Below are 22,529 nucleotides of genomic sequence, written 5' to 3' on the forward strand. Positions count from 1 at the left end.
AACTGTATAGGTTTCTGCTGTCTTTCTTTCTCTTTTTTTGACAGAGTTTCTTACTCTGTCACCCAGGCTGGAATGCAGTGGTGCAATCACATCTTACTGCAGTGTTCATCTCCTAGGCTCAAGTGATCCTCCTGCTTCAGCCACCTGAGTAGCTGGGACTGCAGGCGTGCACCACCATGCGTGGCTAATTTTATATTTCTGGTCAAGATGGGGTTCCTCCATGTTGTCCAGGCTGGCCTTGAACTCCTGGGCTCAAGCAGTCCTCTTGCCTTGGGCTCCCAAAGTGCTGGTATTACAGGCCTGAGCCACCACAACAGGCCTAGGTTTCTGTTTTATTTTTCTTTGCAATTTTTTTGTTGAAGAAACTGGGTTGTCTTACAGAGTGTTTCACATTCTGAATTTTTCCAATTATGTCCACACTGTTAATTTAACATATTCCTCAGCCCCGCTGTATTTCCTGTAAACTGGTAGTTAGATCTAGAGTCTTGATCTCATTCAAGTTTGACGGGGGGGCAAAAAGAGGGGGTGACAGGAACAAAAACTTTGTAGGTAGTATTATGTATCAGAAGGTAGACTTCTCTTTTTCTGAGTTAGTAAAATGTTTAGATCTTTATTTAAACTAAAAAATGAAGCTTTGGAATATTTTGTTGATTCTCATATATCACAGACAACATCAATATTATGAATCTAGCCATGAGTGATGGCTCACACCTGTAATCCCAGCACTTTGGGAGGCTGAGGCAGGACAATTGCTTTAAAAAAATTATGAATCTGTTTTTAAGTAATGCTTTTATCTTGATTGTAATTAACAGTACATGCTTATAATAGAAAATTTGGAGAATGTAGGGACAAATACCTATCATTTAGAGCCAACCCATGTTGACATTTTAATGTATTTTTTCCATTTAGTTCCCTTTTTAAAAATACCAGTTTGAAATTATTCTATATAATATTGTCTGCTTTTTTCATTTGATGTCTGATTCTTGTCACTTTAGTTACACATACTTTTTCTCATAAAATAGCTGTTGAGATCATATTTTTAATGGTTTTGTAGTTTTCCATGATATAATTGGAATATAATTCATTTAATAATTGCCGGCCGGGCGCGGTGGCTCAAGCCCGTAATCCCAGCACTTTGGGAGGCCAAGATGGGCGGATCATGAGGTCAGGAGATCGAGACCATCCTGGCTAACACGGTGAAACCCCGTCTATACTAAAAAAAAAATACAAAAAACTAGCCGGGCGAGGTGGCGGGCACCTGTAGTCCCAGCTACTCGGGAAGCTGAGGCAGGAGAATGGCGTGAACCCGGGAGGCGGAGCTTGCAGTGAGCTGAGATCCGGCCACTGCACTCCAGCCTGGGTGACAGAGCGAGACTCCATCTCAAAAAAAAAAAAAAAAAAAAAAATTGCCTTGTTATTGTTGTTGTTATTTTTGTTTTTTTGAGGCACGGTCTTGCTCTGTTGTCCAGGCTGGAGTACAGTGGTGTGATCAGGACTCACAGCAGCCTCAACCTCCTCAGGCTCAAGCGATCCTCTCACCTCAGCCTCCCAGGGCAGCTGGGAGCTACAGGTGCATGCCACCATGCCCAGATAATTTTTGTATTTTTTGTAAAGATGAGGTTTTGCATATTGGTCAAGCAGGCCTCAAGCCCCTGGACTCAAGTGATCCACTAGACTTGGCCTCCCAGAGTGCTGGGATTGCAGGCGTGAGCCACTGGCCAGCGTTGTTTTTTTTTCTTTTTTTCTTTTTTTTGAGATATGGTCTTCCACTCTTGCCCAGGGTGGAGTGCAGTGGTGCAGTCATGGCTCTTTGCAGACTCAAACTCCTGACCTCAAGCAATCCTCCCATCTTCCCCTGCTGTTTTGATATTTATGTTGTTCCCATTGTTTTATTTAAAAAATATTGGTGATATGAATGCTTTATACATAGTCTTTATATGTATTCTGATTATATTATCTCTAGATAGAGAATAATTGAGTTAAAGGGCTTTGAATAGTTGTAATACATTTAGAATATTACTATTAAGTAATTGAGTGGTTGAGTTATTTTTATGGTATGTCAGAAATTCTGAATTTCATGTAAAACTATTATAACTTAGTTATATTGCAGAAATTTGCAGTGAGATGAATCTTTTAAAAAATTTAAATATTGTATGATTATATAATTATATAATTGTATATAAATAGCTATAATTTATAAGTAATATGTAATGTATACATGTGAAATATATATTACATATAAACATATGTCACAGAAATACAGTTAAAAACTAAGATCACTGACAGCTGAAAAACACAAACTAGAACTACAAAATGTGAAGAAATGATACAAAATGATTAACATATCTAACTTATAAAAAGGTCATAAAGAGTAATTCAGAATTACTGATACACAAATAGAAAAATTAGGCTAGTCAAACCAGAAAGAGAAGAGATGCAAGGAAAAACTTTTAAGAATCAGTTTACAACAGAATAAATGTCCCACAGAGCACACGAATGGGGCTGGAAGAGGGATAAGTAAAAAGTGATGAAACTGAACTGAAAAGAATTACTATATAAAAGACAAGGACAGCAGGAAGTAGCAGTATTTTAATAATAATTATTTTATAATTAATTTAAGTATCTTACATAATTTTCTATAAATAATTTAAGTATCTTAAATTATTAAATTTATTATTATCTATAAATAATTTAAGTATCTTAAATAAAACATTCTTTTTTTGGTATACTTGTTTATTTTACCCAAAAACTCGTGTATCTTGTAAAGAAGATGCTAATAATAACACATGTGTATTACATATAAAATATATACACCAGCATATACTCTCTTCTTCCCAGCTTCTTTCCATTAGAAATCATCTTGGAGGTCTCCAGTTTGTTTTCAATGTGAAATTTTTTTTTAAATGAACATATAATAGTTGTACATATTTTTGGATTACGTAGTGATGTTTTGATGTATGTATTAAAAATGTATAGTGATTGATCAGAGTAATTAGCATATTCATCGTCCCAAACATAAAAAAATAGAAATCCTCTTTCAGTTTGTCTGTTTTATGAATGAGAGTTTCCATATGTCTTGTTCACTTATGTGAGGTACACACGTTTCATCTATTTTCTTTCATGTTTCTGTGCTTGAGTGTATTTTTCAATCTGTTAAGAAATGGACTCAGTGGTGTGCGTTTATTTTCTAGATTGCTACGCTTTACATATGGGCCTTCATTTCCTCCATTTAAAGTTCCCGATGAAGATGCCAGTCTGATCCCTCCAGAAATGGATAATGAGTGTGTTGCACAGACATGGTTTCGCTTTTTACACATGCTAAGGTATTGTTTTTTTTTTATTTCATGTGCTATTTACCCAGTAAGTGTCTTAGGGCAGTAACCATGCTGTAAGTCTCTTGTTTGAATTCAGAATGTGGATGCTAAGCACCATTCATCAAAGTGTCTTAGGGCAGGAACCATGCTGTAAGTCTCTTGTTTGAATTCAGAATGTGGACGCTAAGCTCCATTCATCAAATGGAACTCTGTTGGACAACAAGCACGTTTCTATCCTGTGCCTCCTGCTCTCCCTGTCCCAGCAGGGTTAGGCTGTCCTCAGCCGCTCTTGGTTTACACTCTCTAGGAATGTGTTCCCTGTGGTAGATGCCACACTTGTTCTCTTGCCTGTTGCTGCAGCCTGGCTGATGATCTTTCTCTTGGGATTTTGTCACATTCTTTGGGGACTGGAGGTTGCTTTGCTTCTCTCTGTGTCCAGCACTGACTGGTCAGTCTGCCTCTCAGAGCCCTCCTCCAAGCGCCTGTTTAAAGTTTCAGTGGGAGAAACACCCTAAAATTTTGCAGAGGGGTATACTGCTACATCCTGCTGTCCCTGTCTTTTATATAGTAATTCTTTTCAGTTCAGTTTCATCACTTTTTACTTATCCCTCTTCCAGCTGCATCTGTGTGCTCTGTGGGACATTTATTCTGTTGTAAACTGATTCTTAAAGTTTTTCCTTGCATCTCTTCTCTTTCTGATTTGAGTAGCCTAATTTTTCTATTTGTGTATCAGTGATTCTGAATTACTCTTTATGACCTTTTTAAAAGTTGGGTATGTTAATCATTTTGTATCATTTCTTCACATTTTGTAGTTCTAGTTTGTGTTTTTCAGCTGTCACTGATCTTAGTTTTTAAATGTCTTTCTGTGATCATTTTCTATTTCTTTTGTGTTCTTTGATCAGATAGTCACCTATGATTTCTTCCAATGTTGTTTCCTTTGTAATAGTAAGTTCTTTTATATACCTCAGGATCTGTCTTTATATACATACACACACACACACACACACGTAATTTGCAGAGATAGGGTCTTCCTACATCGCCCAAGCTGGTCTCAAACTCCTAGACTTAAGCAATCCACCCACTTCAGCCTCCCAAATTGCTAGGATTGCAGGCATCGAGCCACCGTGCCCGGCCTGGAATTCATCTTTAGTTCACATATTACTTCATTAATTTCTTCATTTATTTTTATGTCAGAGTCACACTCTTAATTATTTTAACTTTATAATATTATTGATATTTAGTAGGCCTAATGTCTTTTTCTCTTTTTTCTTCTCTTAGAGTATTTATCTCTTCTTGCCTGTTTAACATTTCAGATCACTTTTAGAACCAATTTTTCAAGTTACAAAACATAAGCAAACAGAAGGAAAAACCTCAACGAAATCTTCTGGGGTTTGGATTGTGTATTAATTAGGGTGAGGAATATGTTCTGCTTTAGCAAATGAACCTGAAAATCTTTTATAAAGTCTAGAATCAGGACTGGCTCTGTTCACATAGTCGTTCAGGGACCCAGCTGGCAGAGGCTCTTTCATCTTCAACAGATGACTCCATTAGGACCTCAGTGTTGTAAGCAGGAGTTTCGTATCTGACTAGCAGATGGGGAACAGAGAACAAGGAAAATTTTGTGGGAGGGTTTTATGTGTCAGGCCTTGAAGTAATATAAATCACTGTTACTCATATTCCATTAGCCAGAACTCAGACACACATCACACTTAATTGCAAGAGAACAGAGAAGAAAAGAGAAAGTTGTGAACAGCTAGCCAGACTCTGCCAAAGATGAGACTGGTATTAAGCCTGTATTTATATTTAGGAAACGCTGATATCTGATATTGAGTCTGCCTTTCTAAAAGCATGTCTTTTTCTTTTTTCAGAAATGTTTTACAGTTTTCTTCACAAATATTTTTAATATTTTCTTTACCATTATTTCTAGGTATTTGTTGCTGATGTTGTGAAAAGCTAACTCTTTTCTGCTATTCTGTCTTCTAGATGGTTATTACTGCTGTAAAGAACATTTTTTACTTCATGTTATTTTGTATATTATATATGGCATTTAAAAGAGCTCTGAGTATTTCACTGATTCTTCTGAGATATGGACACATACCTGCAAATAAGAAGTGTCTCTTTTCTAATAATTCATACTTGTTTTGGTGACTAATTAAAAATACTTTGGATGCAGTAAGACTTGGGACTTGAGTTCAAATTCTGCTAGTTTTTTCTTTGTGAACTTGAACAGTTTATTCTCCCTGTGCCTCAGTTTCTTTTTAATCTACATAATGGGAATAATGATTGTACCATCTCGTTATAAGAATTGAAGAAGAAAAAGCATGTAAAACGGTATGATGCCTAGTGCATGGTAGGTCTTTAAAAGTTGCTATTATTACAGTTATTTCTGTATATTATTTTACTGCATCGTTCAGAACTTCTAGAACACTGTTGAATTAAAGTGATACTGTTTTGGCACCTTTTTTGGTTCTGATTTTCTTCAGAATGCCTCTAATATATGGAATTTTGAGTAGGATGTTGGTTGTCGATACTACATGTTCTTTTTTATGCTCCTGCTTTCCTAAACAATCAAAAATTTTATTTATTTATTTTTTAATTTTTTTTTTTTTTGAGATAGAGTCTCACTTTGTTGCCCAGGCTGGAGTGCAGTGGTGCGATCTCTGCTCACTGCAAGCTGCGCCTCCCGGATACACGCCATTCTCCTGCCTCAGCCTCCTGAGTAGCTGGGACTACAGGCGCCCGCCACCATGCTCAGCTAATTTTTTGTATTTTTTAGTAGAGACGGGGTTTCACTGTGTTAGCCAGGATGGTCTCCATCTCCTGACCTTGTGATCCGCCTGCCTCAGCCTCCCAGAGTGCTGGGATTATAGGCTTGAGCCACCACATCTGGCCAGCAATTAAAAATTTTTGAAAATAAAGGCTGGGCATGGTGACTCACGCCTGTAATAATAGCACTTTGGGAGGCCAATGCGGATGGCAAGCTTAGGAGTTCGAGACCAGCCTGGGCAACATGGTGAAACCCATCTCTACTAAAAATACAAAAAACGGGCTGGGCGTGGTTGCTCACGCCTGTAATCCCAGCACTTTGGGAGGCCGAGGTGGGTGGGTCCCTTGAGGTCAGGAGTTCGAGACCAGCCTGGCCAACATGGTGAAACCCTGTCTCTACTAAAAATACAAAAATTAGTTGGGTGTGGTGGCACATGCCTGTAATCCCTGCTACTTGGGAGGCTGAGGCAGGAGAATCACTTGAACCGGGAAGCAGAGGTTGCACTCCAGGCCGGGCGACAGAGTGAGACTCCATCTCAAAAAAAACAAAACAAAAACAAAAAACAAATTAGTCAAGTATAGTGGTGCACCTGTAATCCTAGCTACTCGGGAGGCTGAGGAACAAGAATTGCTTGAACCTGGGAGGCAGATTTGCAGTGAGCCAAGATCATACCACTGCACTGTGTAGCCTGGGCAACAGAGCAAGACTGTCTCAAAAAATAAATAAATAAAATTAAAATATAAATAAAGTCAGGAGTAGTACTGAATTGTTTCAAATAATATTTTTGGATCCATTTAAGCAATTAAGTGGTTTTTCTTCTTTCATCTGTTGATGTGAAATATTAATTAATTTCCCAATGTTGAACCATCTATCATTCCTGAAAGAAAAGTTTTGCTTGGTTATGGAATGCTTTTCTTTTATTTTTATTTTTTTTATTTTTATTTTTTTTTATTTTTTATTGTACTTTAAGTTCTAGGGTACATGTGCATAACGTGCAGGTTACATATGTATACATGTGCCATGTTGGTGTGCTGCACCCATCAACTCGTCAGCACCCATCAATTCATCATTTATATCAGGTATAACTCCCCAGTGCAATCCCTCCCCCCTCCCCCCTCCCCAGAATGCTTTTCTTTTAATGTTTTTCTGAATTGTCTGTAGTTCTATCTTTTGATGAATTGGATAGGAAAACTTCCTATCCTTTTTTATGGTCTGTTGTGTCAAAGTTTTATTATGTTCCTTAAAAGTTTGAAATAAATGAACAGCAAAACTCTAGTTCTAGAGTCTTTTTTAGAGGTAGTTCTTAGATATTCTTCTTGAGCTGACTGTGGTACTTTAGTTAGAGTTATTTTCGATGGCAAAAATAGGAGCCTGCTTAAGCAAATGCAGGTGAGAAAAAGAGATTATGTGAAGACAGAGCAGTCTTACCAGGCTCTGTGAAGCAGTGAGCAACCCTTTCTCATGTTGGGGAGGAATCAAGGCAGACTCGGGACAAATCACTGTCATTTGCTTCTCTTTGCTTTTTTGATTCTCTTGTGCATGCGCATGGTTCTCTTTCTCCACCAGGCTTCCTCTTGAGTCCCTGTTCCCTCGTGCCTTTGAGAGGGGGACATGCAGTCTCTTGATAACTGCCCAGTGGTATAAATAGCTGTGATACTGCTTGACTTCAGTGCTTGTCCTTTCAGTTCATGGGGGCTTTCCCTTTGCTTAGTTTCTCCAAAGGGAAAATTGGATCAAATTATCTTCATTAATTAGGTCTATGGCAGACATCTGGATACCTCCTTTAGGACAATTTTACTTCCTTTCTTAAATAAGCTGCGAGTGGCAGGTCATGAGGATTATTTATGATTGTGATTATTTGTGATTGTTGGCAAATTTCCTAGGATGAAGGTTGTATATGATGGGGAGATAGGCATCAATATTTTGTGTTGTATGTTAGTGATTCATCTTTTTCCAGGAAAACAAAAAAATATTTTTCATTTTTGTTTCCCATACTGTTCTCAAATACTTGTCTTTGGACTTGTGTATGCCCACCTGCCCTTTAGGCCCCATCTGGAGATTGTTTCAGTAAATTTAGGTAAAATCTGGATTTTTAACAGGTTCCCCAAATGCATCAGGTACACAGGGCATTTGGAACTGCCGAAATGCAGTTTCTTTTAGTTTTTCGTATCCTTTGTTACCCATTCTCATTTCAAGTTTTACTTACTTTCTTGAATCTGTTCTCTAAATATTTGGGTGCCAATAAATCATTCCTGGTTTACCTTTGGAGAAACTGGTATGAACCTTTCTCTCTCCAGTTTTTGATGTGTCGTAGACATGAATTTAACCAAACTCTGCTGGACTTAGGTGTAGTTCCATTTCAGCTTTACTCCTTGTTCTTCTAATTTCTGAAGAGTTGAACTACAGCCCCCAGCAGGCACTGCTAGTAGCGACGAATCTCCCCTCCTCTGTCTTACTTTTTGATGGACTAGTACAGTTCTGTGGAAACAGTATGCTTGGAAGCCCATTTTTCTTACATGCATACACATTCCCCTTTCCCCAATTACAGTTACTTGAAATTCTTTTGGTGGGTGGAAAAAGAGGTTTTCAAAGGCAGAGCATGTATAGATCACTGATTCCTATTTCTCAGCTAGTTCTTTTGCCTTGTAGGTAGTGGAAATTCTGTTTACCGGCTTTAGATTATCAGTATTACTTTGAATTGGAGAGGCTTCTTAATGGAATGCTAAGCAAACCATTTGAGTGAAAAATTGTAATCTGTTTTAATGGAAATATTTCAAACTGTACATAAAATGTAATAAACACAAATACATTGTTTTGAAATGTATGGCTTTAGTACATACACATGAACACAGCATAAAACTATAACACTAATCCTGATTTTCAAATATAGTTTTTTTTTTTTTTTTGAGACGGAGTCTCGCTCTGCCGCCCAGGCTGGAGTGCAGTGGCCAGATCTCAGCTCACTGCAAGCTCCGCCTCCCGGGTTCACGCCATTCTCCTGCCTCAGCCTCCTGAGTAGCTGGGACTACAGGCGCCCGCCACCGCGCCCGGCTAGTTTTTTGTATTTTTTTTAGTAGAGATGGGGTTTCACTGTGTTAGCCAGGATGGTCTCGATCTCCTGACCTCATGATCCGCCCGTCTCGTCCTCCCAAAGTGCTGGGATTACAGGCTTGAGCCACCGCTCCCGGCAGTTTTTTTTTTTTTTAATTGGAAATGTTAATACTAAAGTAAAATTTTCTCCTTGGAGTTCTTGTTGACATAGCTTTACCATTCCATTGCTTAATTTTTTCTTTCTTTCTTTCTTTTTTTTTTTTTTTTTCCTGAGATGGCATGTTGCTGTGTTGCTCAGGCTGGAGTGCATTGGCATGATCATAGCTCACTGCAGCCTCGGCCTTGAAATCCTGGGCTCAAGTGATCTGCCTCAGCCTTCTGAGTAGCTGGGATCATAGGCACGTGCCACCATGTCCATCTTCTATTGCTTGATTCTAAACATATTAGAAAAAGTGTCTATGTATACTCTTAAAAAATTAAAACTTTTTCTAGTCTTACTTTGATTCTCATGCTCTGAATAGGCAATGTTCATGTAACCACACTGCAGATCTTCTGTGAAGAAGTGTTGATATTTGAATCACTAACCCATTAAATACACATCAGTCTCTTCTCTGAATCAAAGAAATAGGCACAAACAGTCCTGTTCTTAAATTAGATTACATGTATTTTATTGCTATAGAAATTTCTAAATTTGTGATTAATTCTTTTCTCTCTTTTAATAGTAATCCTGTGGATTTGAGTAACCCAGCTATTATAAGCTCTACTCCCAAATTTCAGGAACAGTTCTTGAATGTGAGCGGAATGCCACAAGAATTGAATCAGTATCCCTGCCTTAAACATCTGCCTCAAATATTTTTTCGTGCCATGCGTGGAATCAGCTGTCTGGTGGATGCATTCTTAGGTGAATTTTGTGTATGTTGCTAGATGTATGAAGAGCTTCATTTAGATAACTCTAGAGGCTAACCCTATGAGTTATTAGAAAACATCCAAAGGAAAAGATGAACAGATTTGATGACAAATAACAAGCGAAGAAAAATTATTTGCAACAAATAAAATAGCCAGAGGATTATCGTTTTTATGTAAATATTTAGGTTGGTGCAAAAGTAATTGCAGTTTTTGCCATTTAATGTGGCCAAAACTGCAATTCCTTTTGCACCCACCTGATACATCAAACAAGGTGCTAAGAACAAGAATTAAGCTAGTAGATCAGTGGACAAAGGATAAGAGTAAATGATTGCAAAAGAAAAGAGTGTTCGTGCATACTAGCTATCCAACAAAATGCAGATGAAAATGCATTTGGGACCATTCTCGTGTATATCTTTAACAAGCAAAATTATACCTTTAGTGAGACATTCTTGTAAGCTGTTTTTCACATTTATTTTAGATATATGAAAAGTCAAATTTTTAACCTGTTGAAAGGCAGTGATTTATAATATCTGTCATTTTCTAAAATGCTTATTAACGTACAGTTAATATGTTAGCTCTGATTAAGTTTGGCTGCCACTTAACAACCAAAAATCCTAATACAAACAAGACAGCTTATTTTCACATATGTTAAATCTAGGGCTAGGCTGTACAGGGCCAGTATAATGGTTTCATCACCAGCAGGGATCCAAGGCCCTTCCATCTGGTGGCTCTCCATTCTTTGCACAGTGCCTCATGGGCCATGATGGTTGAGTGAGTTCCAAACATCCTGTCCAGGAATTAGGAAGGAGAGTCTGCATATAATTGGTCCTTTAAGATCTCTTAGAAGACCTACCCAACAGTCACCAACTTCTTTATGGTCAAAATATGGCCACATCTAGGTGCAAAGGGAGCTTGAAAATTGAGTCATTTTTTTTCTGGGTAGCCATGTCCAGCTAAAGTTTGTGTTCTGTTACTCAGGAAGAAACAGTGAATAGATACTGAGAGGCAGCTAGCAATCTCTGCGATAGTCTATGTGTCCCAAGCCTTCACTACGTTGCTGGGAAAAATTTTCTGATCACATATTTTGACCTATGAAGAATAATTTCGTTTGCCTTTTTTTTTTTTTTTAAGGTATTTCTAGACCCCGATCAGACAGTGCTCCCCCAACACCCGTGAATAGATTAAGTATGCCTCAAAGTGCTGCTGTCAATACCACCCCACCACATAACCGGAGGCACCGGGCTGTTACTGTGAATAAGGCCACCATGAAGACAAGCACAGTAAGAGTTTATATCACCATTGTTAAGCTATATAAGGTTGACTTTTTAATCTGCCATTCTTTTTATAAAGTCTTACTGTTTTCTCAAACTTTTCATTGGTATGGGTGTGTTCCTGTGTTCGTCTAATAGGTTAGTACTGCTCATGCCTCTAAAGTTCAGCACCAGACGTCTTCCACCTCTCCTCTGTCAAGTCCAAATCAGACTAGTTCAGAACCCCGGCCACTGCCTGCCCCTCGGAGACCAAAGGTTAACAGCATCTTGAATCTCTTTGGATCATGGTTATTTGATGCAGCATTTGTTCACTGTAAACTTCATAATGGGATAAACAGAGACAGCAGCATGACTGGTAAATATTACTCAAGAAATATGTTACCACTTTTTTCCTTTTCCTTTTTCTTTTTCTTTTTAGTCTTTCCTACCTGCAAGATTAATATGTATCTTAAAAAGCTCTCTGTTTCTGATCAAGCAATGTCTTGTGCTTAACCCCTTCCAGCTGAAGTAACAGAACTTTAGAAGTTTTCCTCCCTGTTCTTTTTATGTATGTTCTATGAGGTTTGGCCTTTTGTCTGGTTTTATTAGACATACTTAAGGTTAGCCACATTTTGTTGAATCAGATTTCTTTCAGTAGGTGACCTGGAAGTTCCCTTCATGTCAGCCAGGATAATACAATTTATATAAAGAATTAAAAATTTGAACTGGAAATTTACATTATAAGAAGTGTTTTCTTCAATTTTGACAGCCATTCACTCATTAGTACATGTAAGCATCAGAAAATTTTTGCTTCACACTGGACTATAACCTCTCAGATTTTTAGTCTAGAGAACTTTATTTCAAGGGCACACTTTCAGAAATACTACTTGCTCTTTAACTTAATAGAATTGATTGGTGGAGAATTAATAACTCAATCCTGATATCTTCATTTAGATTTTATTATAAAAAGGAAACTGTCTAAATAAGAGCTGGTGTTTTTTTTTTTTTTTTTTGTCATCTTAACCATTATATTTGGCATAGGGTGCAGGATGGATGGGTGGGGTAGTGCAATGTTTTGAATGTTTATAATATGTCTTAGCTGAAAAATGACAATGGCTAACATTTATTGAGCTGCTATTATCATGGGCAAGGTACTGTGATATATGCATTAATGAGTGTATTGGTTGTTTGGTAAGAAAGCACTCTTCTGTTGGGGTTGGAAATAAGACAAAAAGATGTCTACTTACATTAGTTGATGTATCTCTAGGGAGACTGTTAATTCCAAGGATAAAACTAATACAATGGCCAGAAGGGTCTCTGCTTTCTCTTAGAAATGATTTCTTAGCTGTTATTATAATTCTTAGCTATTATTATCATCTCAGAACCAGGGTCTATGTCTGTGAACATTATACACATGTAATTATTTCGAATGTTCTTACAAATCTTTAATTTAGAAAAATTGTGAATATAAAGATTTCTAGGAATATAATTTGAGAATGCCATGTTTGAGTTTAGGGATATCTTTGCTTGCTTTATTTTGTTCAAATTCAGACACTTTATATTCTGCCATTTTCATATTATAATTTTATTCACAGATTGAAAGTAGTGCTTCTGGGATAGGTAAATGTGCTTACTTACAATAAGTGAAAACTTTTAAAAGACGACTTTTGGGTTATGCTTGTCTTTATGTTCGTGTACCTTATATTTTGAGTTTTCTGTACCATGTTTATATTTATTAATTTGCATTCTCTCGAATGAATCAGTCCTGTTTTTCTTTTTTATTTTTGTTAAGATGTAATTCTTACAATGTAACTTTTGGCTATAGAGCTGTTGACACTGAAATCCGTGAATCTAGAATGGCTCAACCTGCTACTTGGTTGGTGGGCTTGCTTAAAGGGAACTTACAGATCTTTTTGCTCTCCAAGGAGTTTGTAACAGCTTTGCTCACCCTCTTGCACCCGAATATAAAAACCAGACTTCAAATCATATATGAACAACATCTTACTTTAAAATTTTTCCTTGCTGGGGAGAGGATAGAAGCTCCTTTTCTCCTCATTGTGTTCAGAGATGATAAAGGCTGTTACATTACCCAGGAGATATGAGATATCCAAATAGTTAAAGGGGTTAGAATGCTAGGTGCCAATCTTGAAGTCTCAAGTCTGGTGGGAGGCTTGGGTATATTAACTGTTTTTAAGTACTGGCTGCCATCAAGGAATTCTGCCATGCAATTCACCTCTAACTTAAAGTATTTGCTTCTTTGAACTGGTTAGCTTTAGATTTACATGACAGTACACTGTGCTTTGTAAAAGTAACATTGAGCTGGGAAGGGTTAATGAACTAAAATTTTAATGCACGTTATGGGCACTTCAAAACCTCAATTCTTTGTAGTTGTGTAATTTTCTTCGTTCATTGTTTTGCATGATACAAAAATCATAATTTTGGACCTGAATGCACAATTTCCTATGTTTTTGAACTAGCTTGTGGTATCGTAAAGCTTTTAATTTAACTTTTAAAAAGCTAAAAAGCTTCTTAATTTATTGTAAAATTTCACCATCTTTAAAGTATTTTATAATTACTACTGTCCTTTGATTTGTTTCCATTTATTTCTATTATCTTGCAGCATCTTTTATCCAAATTCTTCTTTCTTATAAATCTTGTAAGTAGGAACCAGAAGCTTCTCCTTAATTGCAGTCATGTTTTTATTTTTTTCATAATTCCATTAAAAATTTGATTGTCATTGTCTCTTGTAGTTCTTGCACTTGGGAAGAAAAATACTTTTCTGTGTTTTGAATGGGGAAGATTGTTGGCAAAAGCAAATTAATCTGCCTGAATCAGTCCCATTATTTCTGTATACTAGTCTGGTCATGTCATGAATTCCAGGACTTTGCACTAACTGTGTTTTGGCTTTTTTTTTTTTTTTTTTTTAAAGCTTTAAGCTTATTTTTATACAGATTTAGTGTTTGATTTGTATGCATTCTGCATGTAGTGTTTTTCAAATGTATTATTGCTGGATAGCTTATTCAGGACTAAAAATGGCTCATGGGAAGTTGCATAAAGATTTATGCTTGACTCTGCATTCTATTAAATCTATTATAAAATAATTTAAGCATTTCATGTAGAGTAATAAAAGATTTCAGAGTGATTTTCAATACACTGTGAAATCTTTTGTTAAAAATAAAAGCAACTTTCAAAGGGCTTCTGTTTCAGTGATAACGAATGACCATGATAATCTTTTTTATCAATCCAATTTTCTGATTTATCAGCCTCAAGTTAGCTGCTGTCTGTGGTTGTTAAAATTCATTCTCATTTTGCTTGGTTGAGCGATTCTTTGGTGTGTGTTTTGGAGTTGGGTGGGTTGTGGGAATGGTCTCTTTTTCTCCCTGCCCACTTCTCATCCTTACTTTGCCCTCTCCCTAAAGTATACAGACTGGTATAGGGTTGCCCATTTAATTAGGATGTCCATCTAGGGTAATGTGTAAATTGCAGTAGCTATTTTTCTTAACGTTTAAGCATCATTCTGTAGGGGGAAGAAAAAACAGAAAAGAAATAATAGAAAAGCCAAATTCTGTATTATATATCTGTATGTGGATACAGATATATACAAATGTACTCTGCTGATCAAAAATTCAGTTGAAAAATGCTTCTTGTACAATCTGTTAAACTGACAATGCCACTGTAAATTAATTGTAACCTATTTTCAAAGAAGATTTCAGAGAGCCCTTTTTAAAAACATTAAGACATAGTTGCTAAACAAAAGCACTTATTGGATTCAAGTAGCTATTTAATGACACCAACATTTGATCTTTGTGTCCAGGGTCCCATGAGCCTACTTGGCATATTACAAATATAATAAAACCCTCCTTTTCTCTCCCCAGCCATTACAACACAAGCTAGCATGGAGTTTCGACGGAAAGGGTCACAAATGTCCACAGACACCATGGTTTCCAATCCTATGTTTGATGCAAGTGAATTTCCTGATAACTATGAAGCAGGAAGAGCTGAGGCTTGTGGGACACTGTGTAGGATTTTTTGTAGCAAGAAGACTGGAGAAGAGATTCTGCCAGCTTATTTATCCAGGTCTTGGAATTTTTGTTTGTTTTTTCATTTATATAGTTTTGATAGTGGAGCCATTGTAGCGTTGCTTGGCCGACTGAACCGATGAGTGAATGTTGGTCAGAAATACCTACAGATGTCTGTAAGTGATCGACATTTGCCTGAAATCTTTCATTTTACCTGTCTCGTCTGATTTGGTAAAGACCCTTAAGACCCTTTTTGTTTTAGAAGTGCTATAATATGGAGCAATTTAAGGACCACAATAATTTGTTAACAAATTTTTAGCACAGTATTTGCATGTAGGCAGTCCAGAAATAAGTCAGCTGTAAATCCTGCTTCCAGGGAGCTTATTTTCTGGGCAGAGCCACAAACAAAGCCATGTGCACACGTAAACAATGATCAACAGGAATAGGATGTTGATGGGAGAGGTACAGATAATAGGCTGTGGGCATTCAGGGGAAGAAGCAGTGCACATTTATTTACTCCAGGGGATTCAGGAAAGAGTTACGGAGGATTGAATGATTATGCTGGAGTTTTAAAGGATGGTTAGTGTTTAGACTGTGTTAGGAAGTTGGTTAGGGTCATCTTCTCCAAATCTGTGGCTTCAGCCATCTTTGTTAATGCCTCTGCCATCCATTCAGTTGCTTAGGGCAGAAACGAAGAGTCATTTTAGAATCCTCTTCTTCTGTATCTTTAGTTGATCAGCCAACTCCTGCCTTTCTGCTCCTTAACATCTTTCTGATCGCTCTTTTCACTCTATCTACCATTATACTTTAGACTTTGTTGCTTTTCTCCTAAACTAACTCATAATGGCCTCCCGTTCATCTTGACACTGTTTTGCCTTCCTTTACTGATCATTCACACAGGTGCAGAAGTGAGGTTAATATCAACAGAGTATTTAGATATCTGCATACTTGTTAGGTTCTCAGGAGATAGAATTAAACTGATCCTATCAGAGGGAACTAAGTACAGAATCTTATGAATATGAAAAAGAATGGTATATACAGGCAACTAGGCAGGGTTATCTTAACTATAGGCACTTGGCTTTAAGCAACAGAAGCCTTCTCAATCTGACTTAAGTAAAAGGAGAATAAGTCATGAGAAGCTAGTTATATTTATTAAATTATAAGGTCAGAAAATGCAAATGACCTCATGAAGAGCAGATACTCAAGGACCGAAACAACTTCATTCCTCTCTCTCTGTCTTCCTGGTCTCCCAGAACTGCTTCATTCTTCTCATCTCTGCAGATCATTTTCTCATATTATAGTGTGCTTCTGAGTTCCCAGTTTTCATTAGCCGGGTGTGGTGGCACTCCCCTGTAGTCCCAGCTACTCAGGAAACTGAGGCAGAAGAATCGCTTGAACCCAGGAGGCAGAGGCTGCAGTGAGCCGAGATTGTGCCGCTGCACTCCATCCTGGGCAGCAGAGTGAGACTCTGTCTCAAAAATAAATAAATAAATAAAAAGTACCCAGTTTTCATGGCCTTGGTCTAGGTGACCATCAGGGCCAATTAGTATCTCTGAATTTTAATTATACACTCCTGGGAAGGAGGATCTAATTAATCTGCCTGTCTCTGGTCTGGTCAGCTACAGTTGTGTAGGTGGGTCACATAAGGGTGTTGGAGCTCACCCCGTTGTTGTGGGGGCACAGTTTCTCAGGAACTCTGGGCTGGGGAGATATCCTAAATGGTACTCTAGTAGTAGGGGAGAACGCTATCACCATGAGCTTTCTGACTGAGCCATAAGACTGAATGGGTGGTAGTAGGACAAACCAAAACAACAGATTCATGAGAGGGCAAGTGATCAGTTTAGTTTTGAATCGATTGAATTTGAAGTGCCTATGGGATATTTATCAACAAATATTTATTAAGTCCTACTTTGTGCTAGATATTGTGCACAGAAGTACCATAGTAATCACTAGACATCCAGATATCCAGTAAGCTTTTGGCTAACAGATCTGGAGTTCAGTTGAGATGTGTGGGTTAGAATGATTTGATTATATTTAGTGACTTAAGAAGTGTTTAAAATCAGGTTAGTAAAAGAGAGAGCTTCCAGAACTAAAGTTATAAGACTGAGGAACACCATCATTAGGAGGCAGGTAGAGTAAAAGGACGTGTGAAAGAAAATGGTCGTAGAAATCAGGGAAGCACAAGGAGAGAAGGGAGTGGTCAAAGGGTTGAATGCTTTCAAAAGGCAGAGTGAGTTAAGAATTAATCATGTCTCTTGGATTTGGCAGTCGAGAGCCCATTGGTTATTTGCTAGTATGGTTTTAGTTGAGTTCTAGGGAGAGAGATTGAAATGGGTTAAGTAGTAACCAGTAGGTGATGAAGTTGTTTCTGAAGAGTTTTACAGAGAAGAGAAACTCACCTCACAGTAGAAGAGTATAACAGTGTAGTTGCTCTTGAGTAATGGGAGATTGAATGCTTAGTAAGTTGATTAGAGTTTGGGGGTGGAGTTAAAAACTAAGGTATATTCAGGCATATTCCTAAAAGGAATCTTAATTCAGGTGACCTTCATGATGAATACAGAAGATCAAATGTAGGTTTCTTTCTTTCATTGTCCCCCCAAAATTAATGGGGAAGGGACAAAAATGAAAACATACTTTTTTTCCCTAGGAATTACTAAATGTTGCAACATTTTTCTGTTACGGAATTTAACTCAGCAATTCCCGCAGTTTATTGAAAAGTACTGCAGCCTATTGTTTTGTTTTGTTCTGGTTGCCCTATTTGCAGGACCCTAGAACTTTGAGTTGCAAGACTCAAAGTTTGAGAAGGTGCAATAGACATGAATGTTTTTTTTTTCTTCATTAAGAAAGATGATTTGGGTCTTAGTGTATATAATTCAGAATTGTTTTAATTCCAGTAATACCCTTTAAAGGGTAAAATTCCAATAATTCCAGTAATAACTTTTAAAGGATAAAATTCTAGTAAACTCCAGTAATTCCAATAATGCCCTTTCTTTAAAGGGTAAAAATAGTGAAGAGTGGAAATAGACTTTCAGATAACTATGTAGCAAATAATAATTATGAAAACTTTTGATTAGCAGTTTGTTTAAAATTTTTTTCTTGCTTTCCTAGATTTTACATGCTTTTAATTCAAGGTTTGCAGATAAATGATTATGTGTGCCATCCTGTCTTGGCCAGCGTTATTCTAAACTCTCCTCCTTTGTTCTGCTGTGACTTGAAAGGGATTGATGTTGTGGTTCCTTACTTTATTTCAGCTCTTGAAACCATTTTGCCTGACAGGTAAGCTATCATTCTCTGCTGTTATATCAACTGTCTGATTTGGCCTGGTCTGTTGGTGCTTCCTCCCCAGTTTCCTAATGTATCCTGTCCAGTCGTCTTCATAGTCCAAGAGAACTCAGGCCACATTTAATGAGTGTAGTGTGTCCAAACGCACCTCATCCCTGAACTCCTTCAGTTCTGATTTGTCTGTGGGCTTGTTGAATTGTTTTTGGCCTGGTCTAGGCGGGTGAGAACAACTCCAACACAGAGGTCTTACCTTTGTAGGGTAGGCCTTACATTTTAGATAAAGAAATCGATCAACTTCTAGTTTAATTCACTAACAGTTTAACTTAGAAATACACATACACATATACACAATACTTGGATTTGGAAAAATTGGCATTATATGTATTTGGCAGTAGCTAATGTACTTGAGTTCAAAAATACTAATATCTTTTTATTTTTTGACAGAGAGCTCTCAAAATTCAAAAGCTATGTAAATCCAACAGAATTGCGAAGATCCTCCATTAATATCCTACTTTCTTTGTTGCCCCTCCCTCATCATTTTGGCACAGTCAAATCTGAGGTAATGTTTTGTTAAAGTTTTTTTATATTCTATATTCTGTTTTGTGTACTAATTTAAGTCAAATCGAATGTTAAAAATGGAACAGGGGATGTTTTATTTTTCAACTCAAGTTATTTCACTCAAGTTATTTCAAGTGAATTAACAAAGTTGACTTGTGATTTTTTTTTTTTTTTTCTCTGTCAGTTTTTCTACCAGTTTTCAAGCAGTTACAGGCTGAGGACATCTATTAACATATTGAGTGTTAGTGACAGAGTTAGCACAGTGGCTGATATTAGACTGAAAGCCTTTCTCATTAGACTGATCTGTTCCTCCACTCTGGCTGTTCCCACATGGGCATCATGAGCTGCAACAGCTGATGTTAAATATTATTTGTTTTTTCCATAGGTGGTCCTGGAAGGAAAGTTTAGTAACGATGACAGCTCATCTTATGATAAACCAATAACTTTTCTGTCCCTGAAGTTGAGACTTGTGAATATATTAATAGGTGCCTTGCAAACAGAAACGGACCCCAACAACACCCAAATGATATTAGGTTTGTATTCACACATTATGTTTAAGTGAAACCCAGTACTGTTGACTGCAGGCCTGATGAGGAGGTGGCAGTCAGTGACCGGAGCCTAAACCTAATGTAGCTCTACTTATTCTGAATCAGCTCTACTAATTCTGAAACAGTTAGTTTTTTAATGTAAGAAAATTTAAAGCAGTGAGATGAGGGAAGTAAAGTGTTACAGTTGTCTTGGTTGGCCATTTTATTTGTGCTTTTGCTTTTCTTTCTCTTCTCCCTTCTCTCCTTTCTCCACTCTTTGCCTCTCCTTCCCATCCCTCTCTTCTTTCCTCCTTTCTTCCTGCCCTCCTTTCTCCTGCCTCTATCTCTTTCTCCTGCCTCTTCTTCTTCCTCCTGCCCGTTACTTACAGGTCTCATCGGTCTGTACTTTCCTCCTAGTCCTTTTTCTCTTGAACATAGTAGCTCATGATTTCTTCAGAACCTTTCTTTGTATCCCTCCTGCTGGGATGTTCTTTCCCTAGATTTTTGTTTAGCTTTTCTTCATCATCTTCTTAGAGAGAGCTTCCCTAACAGACTTTACTAAAGATGATCTTATTTCATCATTTTTTTCACAGCACAGAACCTGAAATTATTATGTTTGTTTAAATGCTTGAACTCCCCCCTTTTTACATGTTTTTCAAAATATATCATAAGGTATTTGTTGATTGACAGATCTATTGTTAGCACTAAGGGAGAGACAGTCTTATCTCCCTGAAAATCTTCAGGGAGACCCTGATGAACAGAGGAATTCTTCTTTTCTTCCTCTAATCTGATGTTCAAATTGGGTAAACAGCAGTGTATTACATTTGAAAGCAAAAGGTTTTCAATTGTTGCTTCTGTGTCTCAGTGCCACTGAAGTGCAACCCTGGGTATTGAGAGCACCACGCTTGACAGTGGAAGCTCTTAGGAAAGTAGGGCTTTCCTCAGCCACATAACAGGAGTACCCACTGAACCATGTGAATGCAAGTACCATCCCAGCCCACAAACCTGGGTGGCAGTTAGAACTCCCTACTTATGGAGCAATTGATCTCCGAGAATGCTTTGACCTTGGCAGTGGTTAGAGGCTTGCTTTCTTCTCTTCATTAGCAAGACAAGAATTAGGCTTCTTCCAGCATCTTAGATTTTTATCTGTTCAAAAGTGGGATCAGACATTCCGTTTAAACCCTCATGCCCCTGAGGAGGTGGGGTGTATGTCCTTCCAACAGGAACACAATCCTTGAAATGGTTTCTAAAAGGCCTCTAAAACAGAGAGAGAGAGAGATCCTGAAGAGATGGGTCACAATGGCCAAGAACCATATTTATCCAGAGACATCTAATTAATAGGTGACTGGAATTGTCTGTAGCTGGGCAAAAAGTTTTTTAGGGTTTCATAAGTCTCAAAAGCCATTAATTATGGACACAATTTTCTAGACTCACAAATGGAGTTTTTTGCCAACTCCCTGAGCTATTGAGATCCACATACAACTTTTTGATTCCCTAAAAATAGCCTGCTATTGACCAGAAACCTTACTAATAACAGTTGATTAACATATATTTTGTATTTTATGAATATTATTAATATATACTGAATGTTTACAATAAAGTATGCTGGAGAAAAGAATATTTTATTAAGAAATACATGGTGTAATCTCAACACTTTGGGAAGCCGAGGCGGGTGGCTCACGAGACTGCCCTGGCCAACATGGTAAAACCCCGTCTCTACTAAAAATACAAAAATTAACAGGGTGTGGTAGCACATGCCTGTAATCTCAGCTACTTGGGAGACTGAGGTAGGAAAATGCTTGAACCCAGGAGGCGGAGGTTACAGTGAGCTGAGATCATGCCATTGCACTCCAGCCTGGGCAATAAGAACAAAACTTCGTCTCCAAAAAAAAAAAAAAAGGCTGGGCTTGGTGGTGACTCACGCCTATAATCCCAGCACTTTGGGAGGCCGGTGGGAGGTGGGTGGATCATGAGGTCAGGAGTTCAACACCAGCCTGGCTAAGATGGTGACACCCCGTCTCTACTAAAAATACCAAAAAAAAAAAAAGAAGAAAAAAGCCAGGCATGGTGGTGGGCGCCTGTAATCCTGGCTACTCAGAGGCTGAGGCAGAGATTTGCTTGAACCCGGGACGTGGAGGTTGCAGTGCGCTGAGATCATGCCACCGGACTCCAGCCTGGGTGACAGAGTGAGACTCCGTCTCAAAAAAAAGAAAATCATAAGGAAGAGAAAATATATTTTTAGTACTGTATTTATTGATACCATAAATTGTTTATAAGATAAATTGTCTCAACTGTTGGACAGTTACAGCTGTAGACCCCAATATACAGTACATATCAAGCAACTCAGCTTTTTCTTGTAATGTCATGACTTTTCTCTGCTTCTTGGGAGCACTTCCAGCATCACTAGTGGCACTTCCTATGGGTCCCATGGTGTTAGTCAAGGTTCATGGTGTTGCAGTAAACATGATGAAAATATGTGAGAAACATGGATACTGCAGTATTCAGTCTATGAGAGAGATGAACTACTCACATGGAGATGGTTAACATCACATTGTATTTTAAGCAGGATACTCATTAACACTTGAGCTCACCCCTATAACAACAGAAGGAGGCTACAAAATGATTGCAGTAGTACAGTATCTACTACAGTTAATTTTATGCAGTTATTTAATACTGCAACTTTGTTTACATTTCTCTGGACTGCAGATGGCATCATGTATGGTCTGTAAGTGTTTGTGTACGTAAGTTTTTTGATAAATTTTAGCTTTTTATTTTTTATTTATTTTTAGAGACAGAGTCTTGCTTTGTTGCCCACTCTGGTTTCAGACTCCTAGGACTTCAGGCAGTCCTCCTGA

At 37.7% G+C, this 22,529-nt stretch overlaps 1 protein-coding gene across 5 annotated transcripts in view; it reads left to right on the forward strand.

The window, feature by feature from the left end:
• The window catches only part of RALGAPB (Ral GTPase activating protein non-catalytic subunit beta), a 110,134-nt gene that overhangs the window by 38,738 nt on the left and 48,867 nt on the right, over positions 1-22,529 (forward strand). For all 5 annotated transcript variants that reach the window (XR_002734850.2, XM_023227838.2, XM_023227841.2 and 2 more), the window contains 8 exons: positions 3,192-3,323; positions 9,855-10,033; positions 11,170-11,318; positions 11,448-11,664; positions 15,164-15,365; positions 18,416-18,583; positions 19,034-19,148; positions 19,533-19,680. Coding sequence is in view for 4 of the 5 variants with exons in the window: in XM_023227838.2 (XP_023083606.1) it covers positions 3,192-3,323; positions 9,855-10,033; positions 11,170-11,318; positions 11,448-11,664; positions 15,164-15,365; positions 18,416-18,583; positions 19,034-19,148; positions 19,533-19,680 (1,310 nt within the window). In the remaining variant the exon portion in view is untranslated. The remainder of the gene's footprint in view (positions 1-3,191; positions 3,324-9,854; positions 10,034-11,169; positions 11,319-11,447; positions 11,665-15,163; positions 15,366-18,415; positions 18,584-19,033; positions 19,149-19,532; positions 19,681-22,529) is intronic.

The sequence above is a fragment of the Piliocolobus tephrosceles genome, chromosome 20, assembly GCF_002776525.5.
Source record: "Piliocolobus tephrosceles isolate RC106 chromosome 20, ASM277652v3, whole genome shotgun sequence".
In the NCBI taxonomy this organism is placed as follows: domain Eukaryota; kingdom Metazoa; phylum Chordata; class Mammalia; order Primates; family Cercopithecidae; genus Piliocolobus; species Piliocolobus tephrosceles.